The sequence below is a fragment of the Mustela erminea genome, chromosome 13 (genome assembly GCF_009829155.1).
Source record: "Mustela erminea isolate mMusErm1 chromosome 13, mMusErm1.Pri, whole genome shotgun sequence".
Classification (NCBI taxonomy): Eukaryota; Metazoa; Chordata; class Mammalia; order Carnivora; family Mustelidae; genus Mustela; species Mustela erminea.
In genome coordinates, this window is record NC_045626.1 from 84,690,658 (window position 1) to 84,716,534 (window position 25,877).

At 44.8% G+C, this 25,877-nt stretch overlaps 1 protein-coding gene across 3 annotated transcripts in view; it reads right to left on the minus strand.

The window, feature by feature from the left end:
• Positions 1-40: 40 nt before the first annotated feature.
• ATP2A2 (ATPase sarcoplasmic/endoplasmic reticulum Ca2+ transporting 2) overlaps positions 41-25,877 on the minus strand; it is a 60,406-nt gene continuing 34,569 nt past the window's right edge. Inside the window, exons 6-21 of one of the 3 annotated variants that reach the window (XM_032311490.1) lie at positions 24,387-24,467; positions 22,573-22,658; positions 20,961-21,425; positions 15,929-16,017; positions 15,354-15,456; positions 14,412-14,543; positions 10,943-11,065; positions 10,624-10,842; positions 9,537-9,872; positions 7,884-8,104; positions 7,248-7,450; positions 5,696-5,781; positions 5,295-5,428; positions 4,561-4,678; positions 4,350-4,470; positions 41-844 (exon numbers count right to left, since the gene is read on the minus strand). In XM_032311490.1, coding sequence (XP_032167381.1) covers positions 831-844; positions 4,350-4,470; positions 4,561-4,678; positions 5,295-5,428; positions 5,696-5,781; positions 7,248-7,450; positions 7,884-8,104; positions 9,537-9,872; positions 10,624-10,842; positions 10,943-11,065; positions 14,412-14,543; positions 15,354-15,456; positions 15,929-16,017; positions 20,961-21,425; positions 22,573-22,658; positions 24,387-24,467 — 2,531 coding nt within the window. In that variant the 3' untranslated portion in view covers positions 41-830. Of the gene's footprint in view, positions 845-2,881; positions 4,471-4,560; positions 4,679-5,294; positions 5,429-5,695; positions 5,782-7,247; positions 7,451-7,883; positions 8,105-9,536; positions 9,873-10,623; positions 10,843-10,942; positions 11,066-14,411; positions 14,544-15,353; positions 15,457-15,928; positions 16,018-20,960; positions 21,426-22,572; positions 22,659-24,386; positions 24,468-25,877 lie in introns of those variants that run through there. The other 2 variants (XR_004278323.1, XM_032311489.1) reach the window with 2 other exon arrangements.

A 25,877-nucleotide genomic window follows, 5' to 3' on the forward strand; every position in this document is an offset into this window, starting at 1 on the left:
CCTCCTCCCGCCGGAGAACAGTCAGCACCACACTGTGAACTTATCATAGAATAGATTTATTTACCCGAAACCATGTCTGTGCAATGCTTGTTACCAGCACAGAAACAGACAATTGATCTCTATTTACAGTCTAAAGTCAAACATGCTTTGTGATAAATTGACGGTTAGCATTTTATTAAGATAAATGCATCACAAGAGTCGTATTGCACCAACATCTGTCTACGGTTTCTGATTTCATTAAATAAGTTACATTTAATACAGTGCAAAATAGCTGTTTGCACACTCAAAAAAAAGTAACAAGTTATGAACTAGAGGCCTACATTCTAACCTTTCAACACCTGTAGTGTTTTCAATAGATTTATAAATAAGCAAACTGTACAGGGCCAATTAAAAAGTAGCAGGTTTAAATGACACCACAGAGAAATCTGGCTACTTACAACTGAAGGCATGCATCACAACTGAGTATTGTACATTTATATAAACTATGACATTTTGCACAGAGAAACATGGAGACTTGGCTGATGGCTTCTGAGTTCTCAGATAAGGTTTCAGAACCTCATTCTTCTTGCAGCAAAGAAACCAAAGTTCTCTGGAGAGGCTTTCTGATTCATTAAGCTAAATTGTACATTTGTAATTACTATTTTGATTTAAAAGCTAAACCCCGTTGGTAATACGTTTCCTCCACATAACACACAATGAGTTGGGGACTTTTTCTACTTTTCTTTTTCCCCCAACATCAATCATGCAGAGGGCTGGTAGATGTGTTGCTAAAAACGCACATGCACGCAACCGAACACCCTTATATTTCTGCAAAATGGTTTAGGAAGCGGTTACTCCAGTATTGCTGAAAAGGAAAGAGAGAGGAAATCAGCTTTATGATATATGGGAAAGAAATGTTAGAATAACTATTTAAGATTAATAGTGACAAGGAATAGCGAGGAGTATTCAGTTTGACCTTTTAAGATTTCAAGACCAGCATTTCTGATGAACTGTCCCTGAGGCGCTGCCTACGTAGGGTAGCAGCTAGAAGCACTGGCTTGGCAACACGGACCCCTGTCGTCCAGCTAAAGAGCAAAGGCCACCCTGGCTCACAGAAGAACCCCAGCAGGCAGACATGGAATCGCTTCCGATGTGACGGAAGGGAGATGGGCAAGAGGAGGGGAGGTTCTCGGTTAGCAGTGCACACGGTAAGGAAGGTGAAGCAGAGGTGAGCAGCGTGGCAGAGTGCGAAGCCTCTGGCTCCTCCCGTTCCCTACCCTTCCTTCCAGGGGGCTGGTCCTGCCTGGTTCTAGAAGGGGAGCCGCGCTCCTTCTCTCTGAAGAAGGAAGGGGATTACCGTCCCTGTCAGCTGCGCGGTGGTTTCTGACAAAACTGGTGGTTACGTTAAAAAGGCAACAGATGATGTGGCGGCCTTAGCTCAGGGCACTGCGCACTGCTCCGGCGGCAGGCAGGTGCTGTACAGACCTTGAGCTAACGCCTGTAGTCGCCTACCCCTGAGGTCTGCCACCGCAAGGACATTCAGGGGGCTGAGACCCAGTCTGAGGGTTGATGTAGCAGCCGCTTGTGGGGGAGGCTGGCACCGGCCCTGCCTGTTTGGGAGCTCGTGCAGCTCACCCTGCGCCCTGTGCCCCCTGCTCTGTGCAGACGAAGAACGAGCTGCTGGAGTGGGACCCCCGCTGGGGACGTGAGATCGCCACCTTCCCGGCCAAGCCCTATCAAAGAAGCCGTGCGAGGCCTACCTTTCTCTCGAGGAGAACACGGACAAGTTTTGGTGAGTCTGAAAACATTACCCTGACTAGTCCTGATGGCGGCAAAAGCAGAGGCCTCCTGTGCTTTCCCGCCAGGGCTGGGTGAGGCTGGGTCTGGGCACCTGCCCCGCACTGCGGGAGGCCCGAGGCCAGGGATGTGCCCGCAACAGCTCTGTGGCTGAGGAGGGGGCTCCCGTGCGTGTGTTTCTCAGCAGCAGAGCCTGACGCAGAGCTGACAAGGGGACGCTCCCAGCAGCCTGGGCTGAGCCAAGTGGGTGCCTGAACCACCTCCATGGGCTGGACAGGCCTGAAGCTGAGAAACCACAAGGCCAGAGCCGGCCCAGGGTCATCTGGGGCCGCGTGTGTCTCTCACGGCAGCAAACCACATTCCACTTCTTCTGCAAATGCCACTGTATCAAGGAACCAGAGCAGGGAAAGCTGTCTGGTAAGTCTGGCTTCCCGGACGAGCACACCAGCAAGCTCAAGACATCCTGTCTTGGTTTGCAGCCACGGTGCGCTCCTTGTACTTGATCACTCAACTGCTTTTTATGCCAAAATCGGCAAAACCCACCCTCCTTCCTCCTCTATATTCTCCACCAAACCAACCAACCGCCCTTCCTCAGAGACCTCAGTGAGCCAGGCCGGGACCACCAGCCCCTTCTACTCAGACCCGGGAAGCCGGCGGCACCTTGCTTAATATCCCTGAACTGTCCCCCGAACACTGAGCCTTTATATCGCATCTCGGAGCTGGCCCCAGAACTTTCGTAAGAACAGGCCGGGGCTCACAGGGAAGAAGCTGCTGCCTAGGCCTCCCTCACCCTGGCTCGGACTAGGCTGGCTGCGAGCAGAGCCAGGCCCTCCCGACGAGTCTCTCTCCCACCAGACGCTCCTCAGCATCTGGCCGAGCCGCCGTCCCAAGGCCGTGCACGGAGTCCACAGCCGTCACACCCCGGGTCCGCTAGCCCGCCCCGTGCGCGCACAGGTACCCCGCACCACACACTTGCTGCTCTCGGAGACAGTCACAGAGCACAGCAGTACACGACACAAGGGACGTTTTCGTTAAGTGTCACAGCTAGCTCACTCAGTGGCAGTCACCTTTAGGCTAAAGCATCAGGGGTCCAGGGAATACTCACGTTAGTTGATGGATGTTGGAAGGCATTGGAGGAAAACACCATAGTTAGGACAGTTAATGACTTACACACGGCTGGTAAGACTGATCTCAAACATGCGCAACGTATCATAGTAACCAAGGTGTTGGTTAGTGCCACATTCAAATAAAAATAGTTCTATACAATATGTTCATTTGGTCATGTGCTATTTACAGATTTTTACAAAAACACATACACACACACACACACATACACACACACTCCCCCTTATGTTCTCTACACCAGGCTAGAACAGGCCAGCAGAAACTTGCAAAAAAGTATCATGGGTGACAACGGGTGCCTATGTGTTCGTTCCTACAGCTACCTACGCAGCAGAACACGATCCTCCTTCCCCTCGGGCACAAGAAAACTCAAGTTCTGAGCTAAGAACTTAAGAGAAAATTGGACACAATTTGTTATAGTTCAAGCTAAACCACTTAAAAGTTAAAAACAAGACAGTTATTTTTCTGTCCATTTAAAATGTTTTATTTTCCTTTTTAAACTAGATTGTGAAGTGCCACTGAAATAGGCAATGTTGGCAAAACAATGTCTGTTACAATAAAATACATTAGACATTTAAATAAATAACCTTAAAAACTACGTGGGGGGACACGAACCCAGTCGATTGAATCTGGAACAATGTTTTCTGCACAAGCGAGAACAGGCATACCTCTTGTTAAGACTGATGTAAACAGAACCATCGGAACCTACAGGAGAAGCAGCCGAGCGGGGCCAGGAGTGGGGGTGGGAGTGAACGGGGGCCGGGGGAGTGAGGGAAGTGGCAAACCAAAAAATACTGACTGAGGTAGCAGTACTCTGCTCAGTGCAGAAAAATTGGCTTATGAATAAAAATTAGACTGTGATCTCAGATTAAATCCAGATGATCATGCAAAAGACACAATACATGCTATTTAGTTTTAGAAAAAGAAAAAAAAACCCACACACATTCATTTCCTAAAATCTGCTGCCAATTAATTTGCTGACAATGTCTGCTGGCTCAACTATTTTTTTATACAAGGATGAGTATTAAACAGAACACTGTACATGCTTTTTCATCTACAAAAAAATATTTGCATAAAATAGTGTTAGTTCTCTGTACATGTCAATGGACACTTTAATTATGTGTATAAAAAAGGAAAATCTTGCCCCACTGGAGTCAGAAAAGCAAAACAAAATCTAGAGTATGAAATCTCCTTCACCAGCCAATATGTTCATGTGAAAATTCAGCAGAAATAGACAGTTGCTTTAAACAATAAAAAAATTAATTGATTAAGTTAAACATCTTCTTTATGTAAAACTGTCAGTCAAGACCAGAACATATCACTAAAGTTAGTGTCTGTGCTATAGACCCAGACCACCAGGGGCATTATGAGCAGCACAAACGGCCAGGAAATCCCATCGGTGCATGCCGAGAGCGAGCAGGACTTGGTGGCAGGCTGCACACACTCTTTACCAGGTTCCAGGTAGTTGCGGGCCACAAACTTGAGCGTCTCGTCCATCAGAATCACAGGCAAGGAGATTTTCAGCACCATCAGCCACTGGGTCAGATTCAGCGGTGTGATCTGGAAAATAAGCTGAGACACAAAAAAGCTCTGTCAAGCTCCCAGACCTCGCAGGACAGGCAGCGAGGCCCCAGCCTCGGTCCTGGTCCCCCCAGCGCTTACTGGCAAAGGTTCCACGTAGAGGATGAGGAAGTGGAGCGACATGGACAGGCAGATGGAGCCCACGAGCCAGATGTTCTCCCAGGGGGGCATCCTCAGCAGGGACTGGTTTTCGGACAAGCTGCAGAACAACAAGTCGTACGTGAAATATGCCCGCCTAAAAGGCAAAGGCTCTATTCATGAGCGACCAAGACTGTCCCGAACCATGCTTCAGTAAGGCAGTGGCGAACACGGCATTGCCCACTGACCTAATTCTACTTAGTGAAGTTTCTACTGTGGCAAAATTAAAGGAAGAATGTTCAGATGTAGGACAAACTTCCAATTTTAAATCTAGGTTTCGGCACAGCGGACTCCGTTTCAATGGACTCAAAGCTGCTCTCAATTGCCCTTGACACTGACACCGTTCCAAAATTCCCATTTTTGCCACTGGCTTATAACTGGAGGATACCACTTGTCCCGCTGCTCCAGGGCAAGAGTGCCTTCCCTGTGGGCACCGGCATACAGGGGCACCGAAGGCCCTATTTTTGGCCCCCGCTGTCTCAGAAGGAGCGTGTGGTTAAGCACTCCCACTACTTCCCGGAGGTGATGACGACTCAAGTTTTTAAAACCGGTGCTGCCTGTTCTTTCTTTCTGGGAGGGAGGAGCTTTCCTGCAAATCCTCCAGCAACCGCGACACCCAGTTCCCCGGTGCACTGGCTGGTGGAGCTCCTGCCCCAGCCTGTCGAGGTTTCACTGACCTGTTGAGGGCGTTACACATCTCTATGGTTACTAGAACAGACAGCGCCATTGTCATCGGGTATGGGGACTCAAAGATTGCACAATCCACTCCTTCAAAGTCCGGGTTGTCATCTTTACACTGTAGGAAGTGGCTCTGCAACAAATGCCCAATCAAGTTTGTCATCAGTCAAGTACACTTCCAAGGTCCTAGTCCCCGTTCCACAGGAAGCCCAGGACACGGACCCACTCAAGCTCTCACCCCATCTCCCAGAGAAGCCTTGGGTCCTTCAGGATCATCTTAGATGCCACTGCTAATTATCTGAGGGTTAAGCTTATTTGGTAGGCACCCAAACCACAAAATGCTCAAGGACAGCCTTGTAACGCTTTGCCCCTAGGGAGAGGAGAAAAGGCAGACACATACCAGCTGGTAGAAGGACACCCTGGGCCCTCCGTCGGCAGCAATGAACCACCACGCGGCGGCACCCACGGTAGCTGCGCCAACGTAACCTGGGAAGAGACACAGGCGGCACCTGCAGCCCCCGCTCTCACAGCAGGTCCTGCCTCGTGGGCCAGTGCCCAGCAGAGGGGACACAGGGTATGATGATGGCGCAGGAGAGCCTGTGCAGCCACTAGCAACTGCTCACTCCCAGCAGCCAAAGCACCGAGACAGAGGGTTTCTGCAAGGAGAGGGGTGTGCGCGGTATGAAAAACTAAGCAACTTTTCCAGAGTCTGTGAGGAAGAGGACCTACGGGAATTGGCTGGATCTTACGCTAGCCAAGACCCTCTCAAACTGGCGGCTGACGTTTCCGGCATTAGGTACGCGCCTCCAGAGCGCCTCGCTGTGCTGCAGCGCCAGGTCACACCACCCAGGACTCGGAGGAAAGCCGATGCTCCCAGTTACCCCCTGACCTGCTCCATCAAAGGCCTGGCAGAACCGTTTCGTGGAAATACCACCAAAGCAGTTAGTGCAGAATGCAAGCAACATGGCAAAACCCAAGGCAGATTCTGGGATCACCTCCCCACCCCCCCGACACCCCCAACCAAGTGGTTCTGAATGGAGCAAGTTTATGACAAAGCAACGGGGTAGTCAACACAGGGACACCACGGAGATGGTCCCGGTGTGGCAGCGTCTACCAGAAGATACAAGCGCACACTCCCTCCAACCCGGCAGTTACAAGGAAACAGGAGACAGCTGGTGGACAGGGACAAGAGAGCCACACGCATACTGACATGGCAATTCCCAAAAAACAGGGAGAATCACAGGCTTCAGCACACACGTGTGTACAGCACACCAACACTTAAGAAAATATATGCACAGGACAGATCTGTTTGCTAGAGTATTTCTGGAGGGCACAAGAGAAATTCAATATTGAAAGAGAACTGACTGGCTGAGAACCTTCCCACTTTATGCCACAGTGTGCTTCTGCAATTTTAAACCATGTGAACATACTAAAAAAACCCCCAAAAAACAAAAAAACCACCTTCCCATTGAACCCCAGGGCAGTTATTTTAACTCTCTGGCCTCACTTTCCTAAGCTCTTAAAGTGAGGACAAGAACCGGTAGCCAGGCAGAAGCAGGAGGGCCACAGATAGGAAGTGTGAGGAACCGGACTGTGGCCGGGGCTCCTGTGTGTTTCCCAGGCGCTGCGGATGAAGGCACAGCTCCCTCCTCGGCTCTCGGGGAGCGGGGCTGAGTTCCACAGCCCGGGGATGGAAAGCCTGACCCTGGCAAACGCCTGCATCCTTCTGCCCTTAGGTTAAATCTGAAAACCTCCTTCACAAAGGCCCAAGGAATGACAGAGACAGATAAAACAAGGGGTTAACTCTCCTGTAAACTGGGTATACAGTTTATTAAACTCCATTTTTTGTTACCCTAATACAGATAGAAATGTGCTTTGAAGGAATGAATTGATAAAAATTTTGCCTCATAAACATGTGGTTTCAAAGTCAACGCTATAGAAACTATACTCACAGCCAATGGCCAGGTAACGGAAAAAGAGCCACCCGCTGATCAGGGGCTCCTTCGGGTTCCGGGGTGGTTTGTTCATGATGTCCAGGTCGGGAGGGTTGAAGCCCAGGGCTGTGGCAGGCAGGCCGTCTGTCACCAGATTGACCCAGAGCAGCTGGACAGGAATTAAAGCCTCAGGAAATCCAAGGGCTGCTGTCAGGAAGATACTGTTTCCACCGGAAGAAAGAGAGAGACCCCAAATTATTTCAGCCACGACTTACACAGCACGAGCGCCCTCTTCTCCTCCATAAAATCAATGGACAGTTAACAATGACTGCTCGAAATTACTTCTGGGCCACCACAGAACATGGGTTATACCTTATTTCGAGTTCAAGCACAATGTTAGAAGGCCAAAAGTATTACGTTACTTTACCCAGTAAAACTCATTTCTATGTTCAAGGGCATCCTTTACACACAAGGGCAGCCACAGGACAGCCCTCCCTTGGGCTGGAAGAACCTCTCTCTACCTTCCTCCTCCTGCCTGGCCCTCTCCCCCGACTCACGCACAAAGCTGCTGCCGTACGAACAACAGATATGGAAAACTGGTCATCCCACGCCCCGACCTCAAAGGACTACAAGTGATCTCTCGCGGGGACCCACCAGACCACTTCCCCCACATTCGAGGAGATGAGATAGCGGATGAACTGCTTCATGTTGTTGTAGATGGCGCGCCCCTCCTCCACCGCAGCCACGATGGTGGAGAAGTTGTCGTCGGCCAGCACCATCTCTGAGGCTGTTTTAGCCACCGCCGTGCCAGAGCCCATGGCAATGCCGATCTCCGATTTCTTCAGGGCGGGAGCATCATTCACGCCGTCCCCAGTCTGAAAGGGAATGTGACCGCTGGTTTATGCGCTTTGGCCACCACGTCACACACATCCCCGACAAAGGTTCGGCCGCCCTGAAGCGAGGACGACGACAGGAGCCGTGGCCCTCCGGGCACAGACAAAGAATTCTCATTTTTACAAGGCGGCATCACAAAACACACTAAATCTGGGAAACGTAAAATTGCCACATGAGCTGAAGAGACTTCAGAGGGAAGTGGAACAAAAAGGACTTCAAAGTTCATTATGTTCTTTTCTAAGCAAACCAAACCCGAAACCGCCCACGTGGCAGTGAAGACGCAGCACCTGTGTCCACACAGAGAAATCTCAAGTAGAACAGCTGCAGAACGCAGGAGGCGGGAAACCGTAACATGCCGTTCACAGAGGTCACGGTCACGGTCACGCAGGACTGAATACTGTCTGCAGACACACAGCCATCATCCCCACGCGTGTTTTTTAAACTTTTCCTGAACGCCCAACACTGAATTCCCAACAGTGGTTCCCTCGAGGAGGAGGAGGGGAAGGAAGGGGAAAGGGAGGACACCCGTCACATCCGCCTTCACGTAACACATTCCTTTCTTCGAGTTTTCAGATAATCAACAGAAATCAAATATTACACAAGGTGAATGTGTCTGGGTGCAGAGTCACAGTAGGTAAGAATACTGGAAATGCCTCGCACACGGGCAGTTCTTAATGCCTGACCAGTACATCTAACCTCAGGTAGGGTTATGGAACACCAAAGAGTTATACCCTGAATCACTTTTTAGAAAACCTGAGATAGAAACATGTATCCTTTTGAGGTGCTACGGTGGCTCAGTTGTTAAATGTCTGCCTTCTGTTTGGGTCATGATCCCAGGGTTCTGGGATCGAGTCCTGCATTGGGCTCCCTGCTCAGTGGGGAGTGGGCTTCTCCCTCTCCCTCTGGTTCATTCTCACTCACTCACTCTCAAATCAATAAAAACATTAAAAAAAAAAAAAAAGATTTTATTTATTTGACAGATCACAAGCAGGCAGAGAGGCAGGCAGAGAGAGAGAGAAGAAAGCAGACTCTCCACTGAGCAGAGCCAGGACCCTGAGATCCTGACCCGAGCCGAAGGCAGAGGCTTAACTCGCTGAGCCACCCAGGTGCCCCTCAAATCAATAAAATCTTAAAACACAAAGAAATATGTACACTTTAATCAAGATAAAGACTAGATGTCACCAAATGTTTCCCCACAACTGATTCAGAAGGCATACTTCTACTTCCTAAACTACTCCAGAATCTTCCCTCAGGTAACATACAGCATGCCAACTACGGGTCAACAGAACTCTACAGAAACAGCCTGATCATGACAAAAATCCAAGATATTCTAAATCTGGGATTTGTTACTGAAAACTTAAGTCAAAATTACAAACTGCTGTGTCTGCGTAGTGTGAGTCCAAAGGTACTCACCATAGCTGTAATCTCATCAAAAGACTGAAGAAATTCTACAATTTTTGACTTGTGAGAAGGTTCGACTCGAGCGAAACAGCGAGCATTCAAACAGGCATCTCTCTGGGCTGAAGGATTGAGCTCATCAAACTCCCGACCCGTAAAAGCCTTTGACGTCACATCCTCGTCCTGCCCGAAGATGCCAATGCGCCGACAGATGGCCACTGCAGTGCCCTTGTTGTCCCCCGTGATCATGATGACCCGGATGCCTGCTTGCCGGCACAGCTTCACGGAAGAGGCCACTTCAATTCTTGGAGGGTCCAGCATGCCCACGCAGCCAACGAAAGTCAGATTGGTCTACAGCAAAAGAATCACCTTACGTTCAAACAGGAAATTCTAGTTTCTGCTCTGGTGTAGAACAAGAGCCAGTCATACATCAAGAGCAAAAGTCTCTGCATTTTCCTATAATAAATCCTTTAACTGTGGCTCGTACCTAAGGTTAATATTCACAGAGACAGAAATCTAATGAGGAACAATATTAGTTCCAATTAACTGGAAAGAATGAAAAACAGTACTACGTTCTTGTAACTAAATCATACTTTAACTTTCATGAAAAACACACCAAGAAATAAGAGCATTTTGATACAGGCCACTCTAGGGGCCCCCAATACCCAAGTTACTCCTTATTCCTTTTAGGCAGCGCTTCAGGAAGCCACATACCTGATGAGAAAAAATTCTATGAACAGACAAGTGGAAGGAATCTCCCAACTTGGTATTTAGACCTTTAGTAACTCATGAATATTTAGAAAAATTCCCAATTTTAAAAACATCTTAATTTACAGAAGAGTTGCAAAATAGGCTCTAAAAGTTTTTTAGCTCAAGTCTTAATTATTCTATCTTGAAAGTAACAGACTTGAATTCAACTGTTAACTACACAGGTTGGAAGCAGCAAGCTAGATCGGAATGGCGACGCGTTTGGCTGCAGAAAAACAAATAACCACGCCCCTTTCTTGGCAAAAGCAAGACTCATTCGACCTCTCACGGAAGGAGTGCTGTTTGAGCACAATGAACGTGCAGGGTGTGGGGGAAGAAACTTTCGTTAGCTAACCTCGTATTTAATAAAGTTGGCAGAGTCCTCAAGGTTCATTTCTTCTCTTCTCAGTGGGTTGTCGTGAGTGGCCAGAGCCAGGCACCGCAGTGTGTCGCTGCCACTACCCCATTCCCGAATGACAGACATGATCTTCTGTTTGACTCCCGGGGTCATAGGAACTTTAGTACTGCCAACTCGAATGTGGGTGCACCTGTCAATGACACCTTCGGGGGCACCCTGGAAATGTTACAGATTGAAGTCAACAACTGTACTTACTGGGCTCACCCAGGATGCTAATCCTGGTAAGAACATCTCAACTGCAGTCTGCCACACTTGCCTTCACAAACATTTTGCTCATCGATGTCCGGCTCGGTTTGTTTGGCGTACAATAAACTGACATCGATTTTCTGTCACGTGAAAACTCCAGAGTAAATTCCTTTTTCATCAACTGCTTGATGACCTATAGGAGAACACCCATGGAATATTACTGGATGGCAATTTCTGTATATTTTTCACTTATTCAACAAATATTCACTAAGCGCCTATTATGTGACAGGCACTGGGGGTTTATGACAATGAACAAAACAAGTAAGTTCTCCCCCTCATGAAGCTTAAACTTGCTCTCTAGTTTGGGAAAGACACGCTGGAATGTAAACATAGAGTGCTGTGGAGAAAAAACTTTAAGGTGGAAAATATGTATGTATGTTCAGATCACAACTTTACATAAAACAGCCAGAAGGCAATATGAGTAAAAACGTGAGAACCCAGAGTGCGGAACGTAGGCTGGTAGGACCCGGCCTGTTCAAGGGGCCTCCAGGACAAGCAGCTGGAAAATCTTGCAAGACTAAGAGGTGAGAAACCGGTTGCAGGATGTTAAAACTCACCTTAAGGCATCTGTAACAAGTGAAAATGGAAGACAAGGGAGGGTTTTAAGGTCTGGCAGTTGCGTCAGAATGAACTGAAGGGGGACAAGGAGCACCGCTCAGTACAAATAATCCAAGAAATGATGGCGACTGTGGGCAGAAATAGGTGGTCCAGAGCACTGCTGCCTCACAGGAGTTCCTGCTGTGGTGGGAATGTTCTAGCAGAGCTGCTCATGTGGCTGTCCAGTGTGGCCACTAAGCACCTGAGGAGTTTCAGGTGCTAGCGGCCACGTATTACACACCAGCACGGTGACTGGGAGACTTCATGGGAGTAACTGCAGACAGGAGAGGGCGAGGACTGGGCCCCGGGGCCTCCCTACCGCTGGCAGGAGGTGGAAGATCCAGCCAAGGGAGTCGGCAGAGGGCAGGAGCGAAGAGAACAAGTGAAGGAATGTTTCAAGGAGGGAGAGACGGACAGCTTGGGTACATGAGGACAGAAAAGTACCCTGCAGACTTAGACGCTGTGGGTCTGGATCATGTGTGCAATCAAATTACCTACAACATATACGGTGTCTTTTTTTTTTTAAGATTTATTTGACAGAGAGAGATCACAAGTAGGCAGAGAGGCAGGCAGAGAGGGAAGGGGGAAGCAGGCTCCCCGCTAAGCAGAGAGCCTGATGCAGGGCTCGATCCCAGGATCCCGGGATCATGACCGGAGCCGAAGGCAGAGGCTTTAACCCACTGAGCCCCCCCAGGCGCCCCTACTGTGTCTTTTTCTACCTCTGCTTTTTCTTGCCTTATTGCACAGACGGGGGCTGCCAGTAGAATACTGAATAGAAACATGGAAGGTAAAACTTCTGTTGCTACTGAGTATGACATTACTACAGGCTCTGTGTAAATGTACCATCAACTTGAAGGTGAAGTTTGCTGAGTTTATCATGAACAGAAATTTTATCAGATGCCTTTTCTGCATCCACATAATAATCTTATGGTTTTCCGTCTTGATTTGAATTACCCTGATTCTCCCCTAGCCCCCACTCAGACACAGAGCTAATGAGAATTGCAGAAATCCCCAAGGACCTCAGCATCCAGTGTGGGCAGTGATTAGTGGACTGACAGCCACCCTCTCAGCCGGCTGCCACAAGCCGAAAAAAGACCATCACTGAATTCTGCATTACCTGACGCGTATGGATCTCTTACGTGTTTAGTTTCCATCAAGCATTCGTATCAAATGCTCAAAAGGAAGATTGATGGAAATGTAGTGATTCTGACTAAGGTGTGGACCCAGGCCCCAGATATATGGGGTGGCGGTGGGGGTGGGTGGGTGAACAAAGCCATTTCTTTCAGCATTAGAATGGTCTAGAGTGGTAGTTATTCCCAAATGGTCCACTAGGTATTAAAAAGCTCGATCCTGCCCAACTTTACCTCGGACCTACAACAGGTTCCTCCTTTCTGGGGGCTGGGGATCAGCATGAATTTGGATGTGGGAATTTTCAGTTAAGTTACCCATGATAGTCATTTCTGACACCCTCTCCCCGCCCCGCTCAGCTGCAGACCAAAAATATGAGGCAAAGGCAGCCATGAAGCAAGAAAATGCTTAGTTTGCAGACAAGAGAACAGATGGCTGTGCCCTTTTTTGTGGTCATAACAGTTAACATACCACGTTTAAAGCTCCATGATACTACTTGTTTCCCTTCATTGAGTAGTTCTAGGTCTAGAATCAAACAATTCTAACCCTCAGTTTCTATGAAGCTAAGTCTTTATGTTGCACTTAGTCACACCAACTAATAATACAGCTGTCAGGCAATGTGGCTTTCCAGGGACCAGCACCACCCCCTACCCTTACCACCAGTCAGGGAGTGAGCTCTCTAATGGAGACAGGGGGCCTCGAATTCTCCCGTCCTGTGGAAGTCACATATGTCAGGCCAGGATGCCACAGGACCTGCCCAAGACCCTCACGCTAGGAGACTACTGGCTGTGAGATGTGAATCAGTTCACTATAGCAGAGATCTGGGTCCTTAACTCTAGCATAAGTTTTGCTTCCTCAAATAATGCCAAGAAAGGAGACAAAATGAAGGAAAGAAGGGGTGCAGGAGCAGGAATCCAGTTCTGCCTCATCCTGTAAGATCATGCGGAGTCACTGAAGGCCTCAGTCTCCCTGCCTGTAAGTGCCAGGCTGGACTGGATAGTCTTTTTTTTTTTTTTTAAGATTTTTATTTATTTATTTGAGAGAGAGACAGTGAGAGAGAGCATGAGAGGCGGGAAGGTCAGAGGGAGAAGCAGACTCCCCATGGAGCTGGGAGCCCGATGCGGGACTCGATCCTGGGACTCCGGGACCCTGACCTGAGCCGAAGGCGGTTGCCCAACCAACTGAGCCACCCAGGCGCCCCTGGACTGGATAGTCTTAAAGCCCCTTTCACAGCGGGAGGTTTGGTGTGCTCACCAAAATGCTTACAGAGCTTGAATGGAGCAGATTCGAGAAAACAGAAAAAGTGAAACATAAGAATACAGTAAAATGGCTGCTTTGAGAAATTTTCTAGAAGAGAAAAGAAGCTGGGTGCTAATGGGGGAAATAAAGTCCAAAAAAGTTTTAAGATAAAAACCATACTACTATTTGTCCTACGCTGATAAAGATCGGTGGAGACTAGGCGGAAAAGTGATAACGCAGGAGAGGGGGTGGGGCTTGGGGCACCGCAGGAGCGAGGACAGCGGACTCACAGTGCCGGAGGCTCAGAGAAGACAGACCTTGGGGGCACGATGACTGTGTATGGAAAATATCTAGCGAAACCTACATTCTTGGTCAGATAGCTGATCATCTGACCTGAGAGCAAACGTGGGGAAGGAGATGCCGCAAGTCGGGGGAGATAAGGTACGTGTATCTTAGCTGTCTGTGAGTGGGGAGCACAGGGCAGCACTGACAACACACCGAGCTACAATACTTACCGAGTTGCAGGCATTTGCTCGCTCTATTTTAGAAAGACCCTTCAATTCAGTATCAAATACATTCATCTTCTCTACTAGGCAAGTGAGAGCAGTCTCTGTAGCTTCTCCAACTTTTTCATACACACCCTTTGCCTGTATTGGTTAAAAGCACAGAAAGTACAAAAGTAGTAAATAAGCTTTTCATTAATGAAGACTTTCTATTGGAGGGACAACTTCTTCACGTCATTCTTTTAGGGGCTGTTTTTATCGACTCTGGAGCATATGACGCAGATAATTAAAAATATACTCAAAATATGTTATCTTATTCTAACAACTAGGCTTTTTATTTCCTTTAACTATGAGAACCCACTAGTCACAGTATTAATTCAAACAGAGCCTGCAAAAAGCATGTGTCACTGTGTGTTATCATTCTACAGAGTTCACGTGGGGTTTCTGTTGGGAACTGGCTTGCCTAATTTTAGACAGAAACCAGCGATTACTATATAAGTAAAAAGGGAAAAAAGGATTCTTGTTGGTTAAATTTTGTATCATTATCATCACCATCAAAACAACCCTCTAACCCTCAGCTTGTCAAGGATGTAACAGTCCCCATCTTAAAAAAAGAAAAGAAAAGAAAAGAAATCAATACCCTATACTGTGAAGAAAACATGCCCTGTTCATTCGAGGTTTTCCTCATGTATAGCAGCTGCGCCACAGCAGAAGAGCGCGCCACATACACTGTGACTCTTAGCGAAGCGAATGCAATGCTCAGTCAGGGGACATAGGAAAGGCTTTCCGCTTTCTTTGGCTAGGCCACGCTGACTTGGATAAAATGGAAAGAGGAAATAAAATCAGGAGCCCTTACTTTCCAAAGGGAGGAAGGAAGGCTGGATTTTCATTCCACCCACCCCACCCTTGAACCAGAACAGCCAGGTCTACTTTCTCATTTATGAGAAGCCTTACCTCATTGTAATCCAACGCAGAATCATTACAAAGAGCACAAATTGTTGCCAATTCCACAAGACCATCATATTGATGACATTTAACTGGTTTATCATCTTTATGCCTATCAAAAGAAAATACTTTTAGAGTGTAGTGTGGTCATCTCTATTGATTTTTACTTAATTATACAATTTTGTGGACAAGATCCTGGCAAGTATTCTAAAGAATCTGAGTAACGGCTCTTAGAAATCTGATGCTGGAGATAATAAAAGAATGCATCTTTGATTGACATCAAGAACCAATCAGTAAAGACCAGAAGTTCTTAGTTAATGAAATTCTTCCACCACAGGTATCAATACAGAACAAACAGAAATCCCACTCGAAAAATTGGGCTCCAAGGAGCCAAATAAAGATGAAAAAAAGTCTGACACGATAACCTGTGTTTTCTCTTTCAAAGTATGCATTATATTAAAAAAAATCATGACTCCTGTAACTAATATGAGCCACATTCAGAAAGCTTTTTAGATATACTGCAATTCTATCCAAGTCCCAAACTGCCACAATGGGTCTTTAGATGATAAAGCAGGTTTACTCACACTTCTCCAATAGGTGCATAAGTTGATCCAGTAATGGTAAACTCATTAAGGGAACAGCTATCACCTTCAACTTTGTCCAGAATGAACATCTACAGAAAAAAGGCACAAATGTTTAAAAGGTATAAAAATATGCTGGAAAAAAATAATCTTTACGACAAGCATTTCTCACTTAAGAAAACAAACTTATAAATTGAAGCTGAACATTGGAAGTACTATCCCTTATTCCAACCAGATGCTGTTTAAGATCACTTTCCCATCTATCCAAGACGCTGAGAAAACAGCATCACTGACAATGCTGAACAAAGAAGCAGCAGCAGGGGCACCAAAGTCACAGAAGACAACCCACATGGCACAGGAGTTATGAGGACTCTTAGTCAAGTCCACAAACACAGCAGTGCTCCAGAGAGCTCAGAATTCCAAATTTCAAATGGCTGGCTGAGAAAAAAATATTAGGTAGTTCTGCCCCAGAGCTAATAGTAAAAGCCTGGGAAGAATAAACTCACATTTCTGAGCTGCATAAACATTCCCTGAGTAAAATGAGACAAATTATTTCTCTCCTCCTTCCCACATATTTTTATTGTGGCAATAGCTCGTTTTCTATGAAGCTCCATAACCCCATGTGTACAGCATGGAGGCTGCAGAGCTGAATGAACTTATGTTACCAAGACAGAACACATACACACGCACATTTAGGAATAGAGTCTTCATTTTATACAATAAAGTGACATGAGCTAGTTTCTTTCTCTTTTTTAAAAAGATTTTTATTTATTTAATTGAGAGAGAGAAAGAGAGAGATCGAGTGTGTGTGTATGAAAGAGGGAACACAAGCAGGGGCAGTGTGAGAGAGGGAGAAACAGGCTTACTGCCAAGCGAGCATAGAGCCCGATGTGGGGCTCATCTCAGGACCTTGGATGACCTGAGCCCAAGGTAAATGCTTAACGAGTGTTCCACCCAGACGTCCCATGAACTAGTTTCTTAAAGATAAGAGGTTTCTTTTCCCCCTCGGTTTGCTTTTCAATCCTAATTCAGAAGCCCAGTTTAGAAAACTCAGATTTAGATATGTTTTCATGCAAATTGGAACTATAAAATCTTATCATAGAACACAAAAACACAAAGTGCTATTTCAACTCTACTTCTGCCACACTAAAATCCCTCTGAAACACGAACAATTAAGAATATGTTCAACTGGGGGCAGCTGGGTGGCTCAGTTGTTAGCATCTGCCTTTGGCTCAAGTCATGATCCCAGGGTTCTGGGATCAAGCCCCAAGCTGGGCTCCCTGCTCAGCGGGAAGCTTGCTTGCTTCTCCCTCTCCTACTCCCCCTGCTTGTGTTCCCTCTCTCGCAGTCTCTGTCAAATAAATAAATCTTAAAAAAAAAAAAAAAAAAATCAAACTTTTCTAAAATAAATTTAAATATTTATCTCAAGTTATGAGAGCCAGGTAATGCCTTAAAAATTTAAAACATCTTTTCAGAGCATCCCAACTCCTACTCAGTAATTTTTTTTTTTTTGGCCTCACAAGATTTGCTTGTTATATAGTACTAACTTTGAAATTCCAAAAGCTTCATTTTGTTGTTGTTGTTTTTAAGAGACAGGGGGTAGACGCGGAGCCCGGTGTGGAGTTCGGATCTGACGATCCTGAGATCACCACCTGAGCTCAAACCAAGAGTCGGGTGCTTACCCGACTGAAGCCACCCAGGAACCCCAAAAGGCTTCTTTTTTTTTTCTTTTCTTTTTAAAGTAATCTCTGTGGGGTGCCTGGGTGGCTCAGTTGGTGAAGCATATGCCTTCAGCTCAGGTTGTGATCCCAGGGTTGAGCCCCGTGTCACGATCTTATTCTCAGGGAGTCTGCTTCTCCCTCTTCTTCCCGCGTGTGCTCTCGCTCTCTTTCTAATAATAAATACAACCTTAAAAAAAAAAAAAAAGTAATCTCTGCACCATACCTGGGACTTGAACTCACAGTCTCTGAGACTGAAGTGTTGCATGCTAACTGAGCCAGCCAGTGGCCCAAAAAACTTCATTTCAAAAATATACTTAGATACAAATCAGCCTTGGAACGAACTAATGCCATGAGCAAGACACAGAAAATGTCTTAAAAAAGAAAGTGTATAATGGGATTTTAAAGTGACTCCTGATTTAAAAAAAAAAAGGTTCTAGTTCAAACATATACAACCAGTGTCAAATGAGTTAAAGATTCATGTCCAAGGTCACATGCAGCCAGATCAGTGACACCTACATTTTTTTCTAACAGATACAGCATCTAAAAAAGGAAGCTTGTCAAATGGTTCCTACCAAAGATGCCTGACATTTTACAGAAGAGGAACAAAGGACCAGAGAGGTTAAAACACGTGCTCCAGGTTATATAATTATTAAGCGGAAGAAAGAGGCCTGGGTTTAACTACCAATCTCTCCTATAAGAAAATCCAACTTTACCTTTTATTAGAAGTTGTGTTACCCTTGGATTTGTTACTAACTTCTCAGGGCCTTAATTTTTTAAACCTCTTGAGCATGATTACCATATGATTCAAAGTCACATGTGAGAAAGCAAATTAACTGTACTAAGCAATATCAAAGCAAGTTAGCATTACTACACTTAATGTATGGTTTATAAAAAGTGAAACTCTTTCGGTTTATACCAATGCCCAAAACACTCTAAGATATTCAGAATTCTAATCCGCATTAAGTAAATCTGAACGCACATGGGCATTTTAGACTGCGAGCAAGTAAACCATTTAGGAACTGGATGATGAAAGTATCCTTAAGTCAAGGGCAGTTATGCAACCCACTGCAAGAAACCTCCTGGAGAATACTCATTAGCATCAGCTTTCTGTCATAGAGGGAGACGAGAACAAAGAGGCAGGCCAGGCTGTTTCTTTAATAGAAAATATCTTAAACCAGTTAAGGGAAAATATAAAAATAAAACATTTTTGCTATGGACTCTCTTTTATTCTTAGTATGAAATCTCATTTGTTGCCACAGTTTGAAATTAGTTGCCAACTAGCTATTAGCTGATTTATGCAACCTTTTCTGTTTCCAAGGAATGAAAATTTAGGAAGCTGAGTCAAACCCTGTACTTCTGGTGAAACCCAGGACAGACTAGCAGCTTACCACTTAAGAGACAAAACAACTATCTGTTCATTCTAAGTTGGGATGTGGACTACACAAAGAATGGCCAGAGGGAGGCAGAGATGGAACGAACACCAATGATGACTGTGTATCTAAAAATCATCACAAGTTTAAATTGGGCAAGATAAAGATTCAGAGGGTTTAACTGTATTAAAAACAATTTCTGAGCACCTGGGTGGCTCAGTGGGTTAAGCCTCTGCCTTTGGCTCAGATCATGATCTCAAGGTCCTGGGATCAAGCCCTGCATCAGGCTCTCTGCTCAGCAGGGAGCTTACTCCCCCCACACCCCGCCTCTCTGCCTACTTGTGATCTGTCAAATAAATAAATGTCTTTAAAAGAATTTTAAAAAGTCTGCAATTCTGAGGTCTAAAAAAATAAATAAAAACAATTTCTAGTGGGAAAATGTATTATCCAAAACCTGGAGTTACTAAGGCCAAGAGGATGTCCACATGTCCCTACGATGTCATTTAGAAGCATTCCTTTAACAGACTCAAAGATGTAGTATTCTAGAAAAATATTAACATCGTTCCACTGTGCTATTTATTATTAAGAACTCATGTTACATGAAGTTGTGGATTTGTGTGGCCTGTAGGAAAGATAAGCTGTAGTTTTACTGCCCTATTGGGTATTAACCAGGCTTTGCAACCTAACTCATAGCAATTCTATGCTGTTATTGAGTACTTCCTCAAATGCCCTTGTAACCAGTTTTGCTGATTCCCTCATTATTTAAGATAATCTTTGGTATCCACTCAGTATATATATATTTTTCCACTCAGTATTTTTATGAGTAGTGTACCTTCTGGGAAATTATACCTTGAAAAAAGACTTGTACAAAACTGTTTAAATAAAACCTAGGTAAAGAACGTAATTCAGGGTATCAGTGTTTCTGTAGTTACTACTTTTCTTTTCTTTTTTTTTTTTTTAAAGATTATTTATTTATTTATTTGACAGAGAGACATCACAAGTAGGCAGAGAGGCAGGCAGAGAGAGAGAGAGAGGAGGAAGCAGGCTCCACGCTGAGCAGAGAGCCCGATGCGGGACTCGATCCCAGGACCCTGAGGTCATGACCTGAGCCGAAGGCAGCGGCTTAACCCACTGAGCCACCCAGGAGCCCTGTAGTTACTACTTTTCTAAGGGCAGGTTTAAATAGTTTATTTTATCCCCCTAGTGATGGTCAAAATAACCTAAGAATAGAAGGATGAACACATATAAGAAAGTAAGTTAAAGGCAATTATTCACCTTTCAAGAAAGCATGTCTCATTCAATGTTTTATGGAAATACCAGTTAGAACTTTAGCTAGGCACATATGGAGGGAACTGGCTGCTTTATAAAATTCTCTTCCTTTAAGGTTGGTCCAGTAACATACATGCCCTCAGAGATAGAGGAGCAGGAATACAAAAGGAACATAGTCACCTAACACATTTACAGACTGTCTATGGTCACCTTCCCCAATATAAGCACATCAACCATGCAGATAGCCTTTATTTCATGAATCAATTTTAGGAATTAGAGGACTAATTCCTCTGGGGCATCAGATTACCTTGGGCTCTGGCTATATACACAACCTGTTTGTTTAAAGCACTTAAAAAGGTATCATATTGGGGCGCCTGAGTGGCTCAGTGGGTTAAGCCTCTGCCTTCGGCTCAGGTCATGGTCTCAGGGTCCTGGGATCAAGCCCCGCATTGGGCTCTCTGCTCAGTGGGGAGCCTGCTTCCCCCTCCTCCTCTGCCTGCCTCTCTGCCTCCTTGTGATCTCTCTGTCAAATAAACAAACAAAATCTTAAAAAAAAAAAAAAAAAGGTATCATATTACACATCCAAGGTTTTGATGTTTTGATGGCATGAGGGCATATTCCTAGGATGTACCGAAACTCACCACCAGCAAAGAGTCTTAAATCACTCCCACTTACCCTGCACACAGACATCTGGTTCGTTGTCAGCGTACCAGTCTTGTCTGAGCAGATAACAGAAGTACAACCAAGGGTTTCTACAGAAGGGAGGCTTCGAACAATGGCATTTTTCTTTGCCATTCTGCGAGTTCCAAGAGCCAGGCAGGTGGTGATGACAGCAGGCAGACCTTCAGGAATGGCTGCCACAGCCAGAGCCACCGCAATTTTGAAGTAGTAAATAGCACCCCTTATCCAGGAGCCTCCATGAACTGGGTCGTTGAAGTGCCCAATGTTTATGATCCAGACCGCAATGCAAATGAGGGAGATGACTTTGGAAAGCTGTTCCCCAAACTCATCTAGTTTCTGCTGGAGTGGGGTTCTCTCCTGCTCTGTCGCCACCATCTCATCCCGGATCTTGCCAATTTCTGTGTTCACTCCAGTTGCCACCACCACTCCCATGGCTTTGCCAGCAGCAATGTTTGTACCCTACGTCAGAAGGAGAGGAAACCAGTTATAAGATTAACACCGCACCCAATTTAAACACCGACTAGCAAACTCAGACTCATGTGGGTTTTGATTAGAGCACACAGACTCTCATATTCTACTGGGCCTTCTAGAGGCTGCTCTTCAGAGAACCAGCCATCCAACCTCGACAATCCAGGCAGCAAGGTACAGCTCTTCTTTATCTTCATTTCATGTGGCTCCCCACTCGCCCAGCGCAGCTCCAACCCGACCCCTCACAGAATCTCTATTCACCATACCAAATCTGGCTTGCAGACTAGCTCAGGCTCTAACCCCTCTGCGTTCCTCATTTTTTGAACTCCATACAGCCCTCAACCCTAAGCACTCTCCACTGCCAAAAGCCCAACCTCCCCTACTTTTATTACCTACAATAAGTAGGGCACCCAGCCCCATAAGTTACCTTGAGGATCTCCACTCAAGCACTGGCATTAAAAAAAAAAAAATCAATGAAATCAAGTACAGCACTCTCCCCCCCGCCTATTTTAACTCCCAGTGCCGGCCTGACACAACTTCATTGTTTCCACTGTAATTCTATAGCACTTTCCTTACTATGAGTGATTAGGCTCCCATGCTCACCCACAAAAACCTACCACTTGAAACAGCATTTAAAAAACCAAACAAGCAAAAATACAAATTTCTCAACCATTTATTTCAAAAAAATTTAACAGAAAACCTGAAATCGTACAATAAATATCCCTGTTAATTTTCATCCATACTCCCCAATTATTAAATGGTTTACCACATTTGCTCTCTCTAAACTCATACCTTTTCATTGTAAACTACATACAGATATCACCCACATCATTCAAAAAATATCTTTCATAGGCTGATAAGCCTTGCCCACGAACACCTACTTTTCTGGGTTATAGATAAGAATCTAAAGATGTGTGACTTATCTCTCGATGGCCCCTCGAAAACTTGCCAATTAGAACAGCTGACCCTGGGGAGCCTGGCTGGCTCAGTCAGGGGAGCATGTGACTATTGATCTTGGGGTCTTGCGTTCAGCCCCACGCTGGGTGGAGAGTTTACTTAAGAATAAACCAACTGAAAACCTTGCAGATCTTACATTCTGGGAATGTCCCCAAGTGACCGCGCGTAATGAAGTACTCACAGAAAAGAGCATGTTCTTCTTATCTTGGTTGACGGCCCGCGGGTCCGGGACGGGGTCTGTGTGCTTGATGACGGACACAGACTCGCCTGCGGGGGGTGCAGGAAGCATGGTCAGGTCCGTGTGACGCACACCCAGACGCTGAGCGCCCCACTCAAGCTACCCCACACTCAGGAAAGGGGGTGAGAGACCAAATTCGCTCAAAAGAGGAAGACCAGTAATATTTAGAAACAGAATCCCAGTCAACTGCCTGTATTTCCTGAAGTAACTACTCAAATCGAGTTTATTTTCAGGAATCAAGTTCATACTCTAATACTGTGAACATATATTTATACTTATTTGTTATAAACTTACATATACACACTAATACTTCATAAAAAGGTCAAAATATACTTATTCCTAACATAATGATCTTGTGAACACACTAGATACATTATACGTATAATGAATAGCATCTACTGGGAAGCTCATTTTTGTTCATCAATGCCAGACAAGAGAAATGAAAACACGGATTCAGAAATACTGGCACTAGCAGTGAGTGATCAGACCATTCTATTTCAACAAAACAAAACTGAAAAACAATCAGCACAAAAACATCACACAGTATATAAAAGGCTGCTACTGAGAACTTTTACAATGTCTTGTTGAATTTCGTTTCAACCTTACTTAACATCATTTATGGAATGTGTAACTGGGCCAGGTCTGAGGAACGAGAAATATGGCTCCAGTTGTTCATTTAAATTTCAGGTAGCCAACCTCAACTCTTGATATCCCAACAAACCTGCTTCTTCAATCTAGCCTGAAACTACAGTATGATTATTTAGCAAAAACAAAACAAAAAACACTAAAGAAATTTTATGAGAGGTTTTAAAATGTAATTATTTCTGTAGGCATACAATGAAAATACATGCACCACCTAATCAGTTTCCCAACATTTTATGGCTCAAATCAGCTTTCAGCTTGTTGCTGCTAACGGGAGGTTTAGTAACTAAGCTATTAATAGAGAAACAATAAAAGAGCCCATGTTACTCACAGTACTACCTCTTAGGACTTCAGTTGCTTTTCAAAACTGATAATCAGATAAATCTTGATTACCTTTGGATTTTCTAATTACTCTATTTAGTTCAGGTTAGCATTGTGTTGAAGTTAATCTTCTGACCACCTTACTTCCAGCTAATCAGAACCCTCCACCCTACACTGTGCCTTTATCAAACAAAAATGGAAAAATGTTCCAAACAATCTCAAATCTAAGCATGCAAACTTTAGGCAGTAAAACATTCACCACTTGGCAGGGGGGGCCGGGGGCGTGGGGGGGGGGTGGATTGCTAACTTCTGTTATTTGTGCATTTGATCATTGCAAATAGGTTAGATGTAATATTAGTATTCCTGCAATGAAAAAAATTATAGCTCCAGAAACTTTGCCTCCTGCCTGGAAAAAGGACAGTAAGTAATTATTTCATTTTCCATAAAACAGACAGACAACACTTCAACCTTAAGATTATTACCTCTGCTAATGTAGGAATTTGTAACTTCTTTTTTTAGGAAGTAAAAACAAAAGATTTTTGGCGAAAGCTAATTTTTGATAAAATTAAAGAAAAATAAAGGTCTTATGATGAAAGCCAAGTTTCTTTTTAAATACCTTTAAACCCGATACAACGGCAAACAAGCCTGATTTCTAAAGCATTAAGAAATAAGTATCTTGGAGAGAATTAAGGTGAAATCCTAAAAAGGAACAGGAGGGGCAGGAGCCAACTCACTCAGCCTGAAGTTTGAGCAGGACTTCAACACTCAGCGACCTTCCAATGTATAATGCTTACCTGTGAGAATAGACTGGTCAACTCTTAGAGTAGTAGATTTGATGGAAGTTAATCTTATATCAGCAGGAACTTTGTCACCAACTAATTGGGGAGGAAAAAAGCCAAAATAAGCAATTTTGCATTTCATGTTTCATAGAGATCAATCTGTTTCCAAATAAAACACATCTTAAAGAAAATAGATAGTCTGTACATAGCACAAATACATAAAAATCTGTTAAATTAAGCAAGATAATCAACTGCTTCTGAGGGTTATCAAAACCCTTGGCAGATAAATACTGGATTTGAATTACACAGGAAGGAAGAGAATGTTTGGGGGAACCTCTAACGACACATTATTTACACACTTACACACACACATGGCATGGTGAGGGGGATCAAGTTGTATATGCCATGGTATATCCCATCAAAGACATAAAATATCCTGAGTGGGTAACAAATGGCTAGAAGATGCTCAATAAATCTCAGTCATAACAGGAATGAGAAATAAAATTACAAAGACATCAATTTAAAACAAACTGACAAATGAGTTGAGAAAATGTGCCAAGTTTACAAAGATGTCTAGAAATAGGGACTCTTGGAGTGCCTGAGTGGCTCAGTTGTTAGGTGTCTGCCTTTAGCTCAGGTCATGCTTCCAGCGTCCTGGGACTGAGCTCTGCATCGGGCTCCCTGCTCGGCGGGAAGCCTGCGTCTCCCTCTCCCACTCCCCCCTGCCTGTGTTCCCTCCCTCGCTGTCAAATAAATAAATTTTAAAAATCTTAAAAAAAAAAAAAAAAGAAAAAAGAAAAAAAGAAATGGGGGATTCTTGGGGTGCCCGGTAGCTCAGTTGTTAAGCATCTGCCTGCCTTCAGCTTGGGTCATGATGCTAGGGTCCTGGGATCAAGCCCTCATCAGGCTCCCTGCTCAGGAGGCTGCCTGCTTCTCCCTCTCCCGCTGCTTATGTTCCCTCTCTCGCTCTCTCGTCAAACAGACAAAATCTTTAAAAAAAGAAGAAAAGAAGAAATAGGGATTCTTATTATGGGGGGCTACAAAATCTGGAAATTTTGGTGTAAATAGGAGGAAAAAAAAATTCAGAGTCCTAAATCACTTAGAGGCAAGTGCCTGAGCAGAGATCAATGATATTCTGTGCTAGTACACAGTAAGGACAAATCAACTGCACGTAATGTATTACATGTTCTATGTAAAAGTAACAGTTCATTCAGTGTTTATAATTCAACTCAGCTTCCAGACTTTGTAACCACCCCTATATGCAGCTGCTGAGCACTAAGAAAAAAATGTTACAAAATCTCTGGAGGGCAGTTTGACAATATATATCAAAAACTACAAGCACAATCTTTTTACCCCATATAATCCACTACAAGGAATTTGTTCTTCAGATAGGCTCAGCAGAGTAAGTTTAGTTACAGCATAGGTTTTTTTAATTAACTATAGAAAGGTAAAACAACTCCTTTCATAATTGAAAATTTCCTCTAAGATACACTGTATACTAAGGGG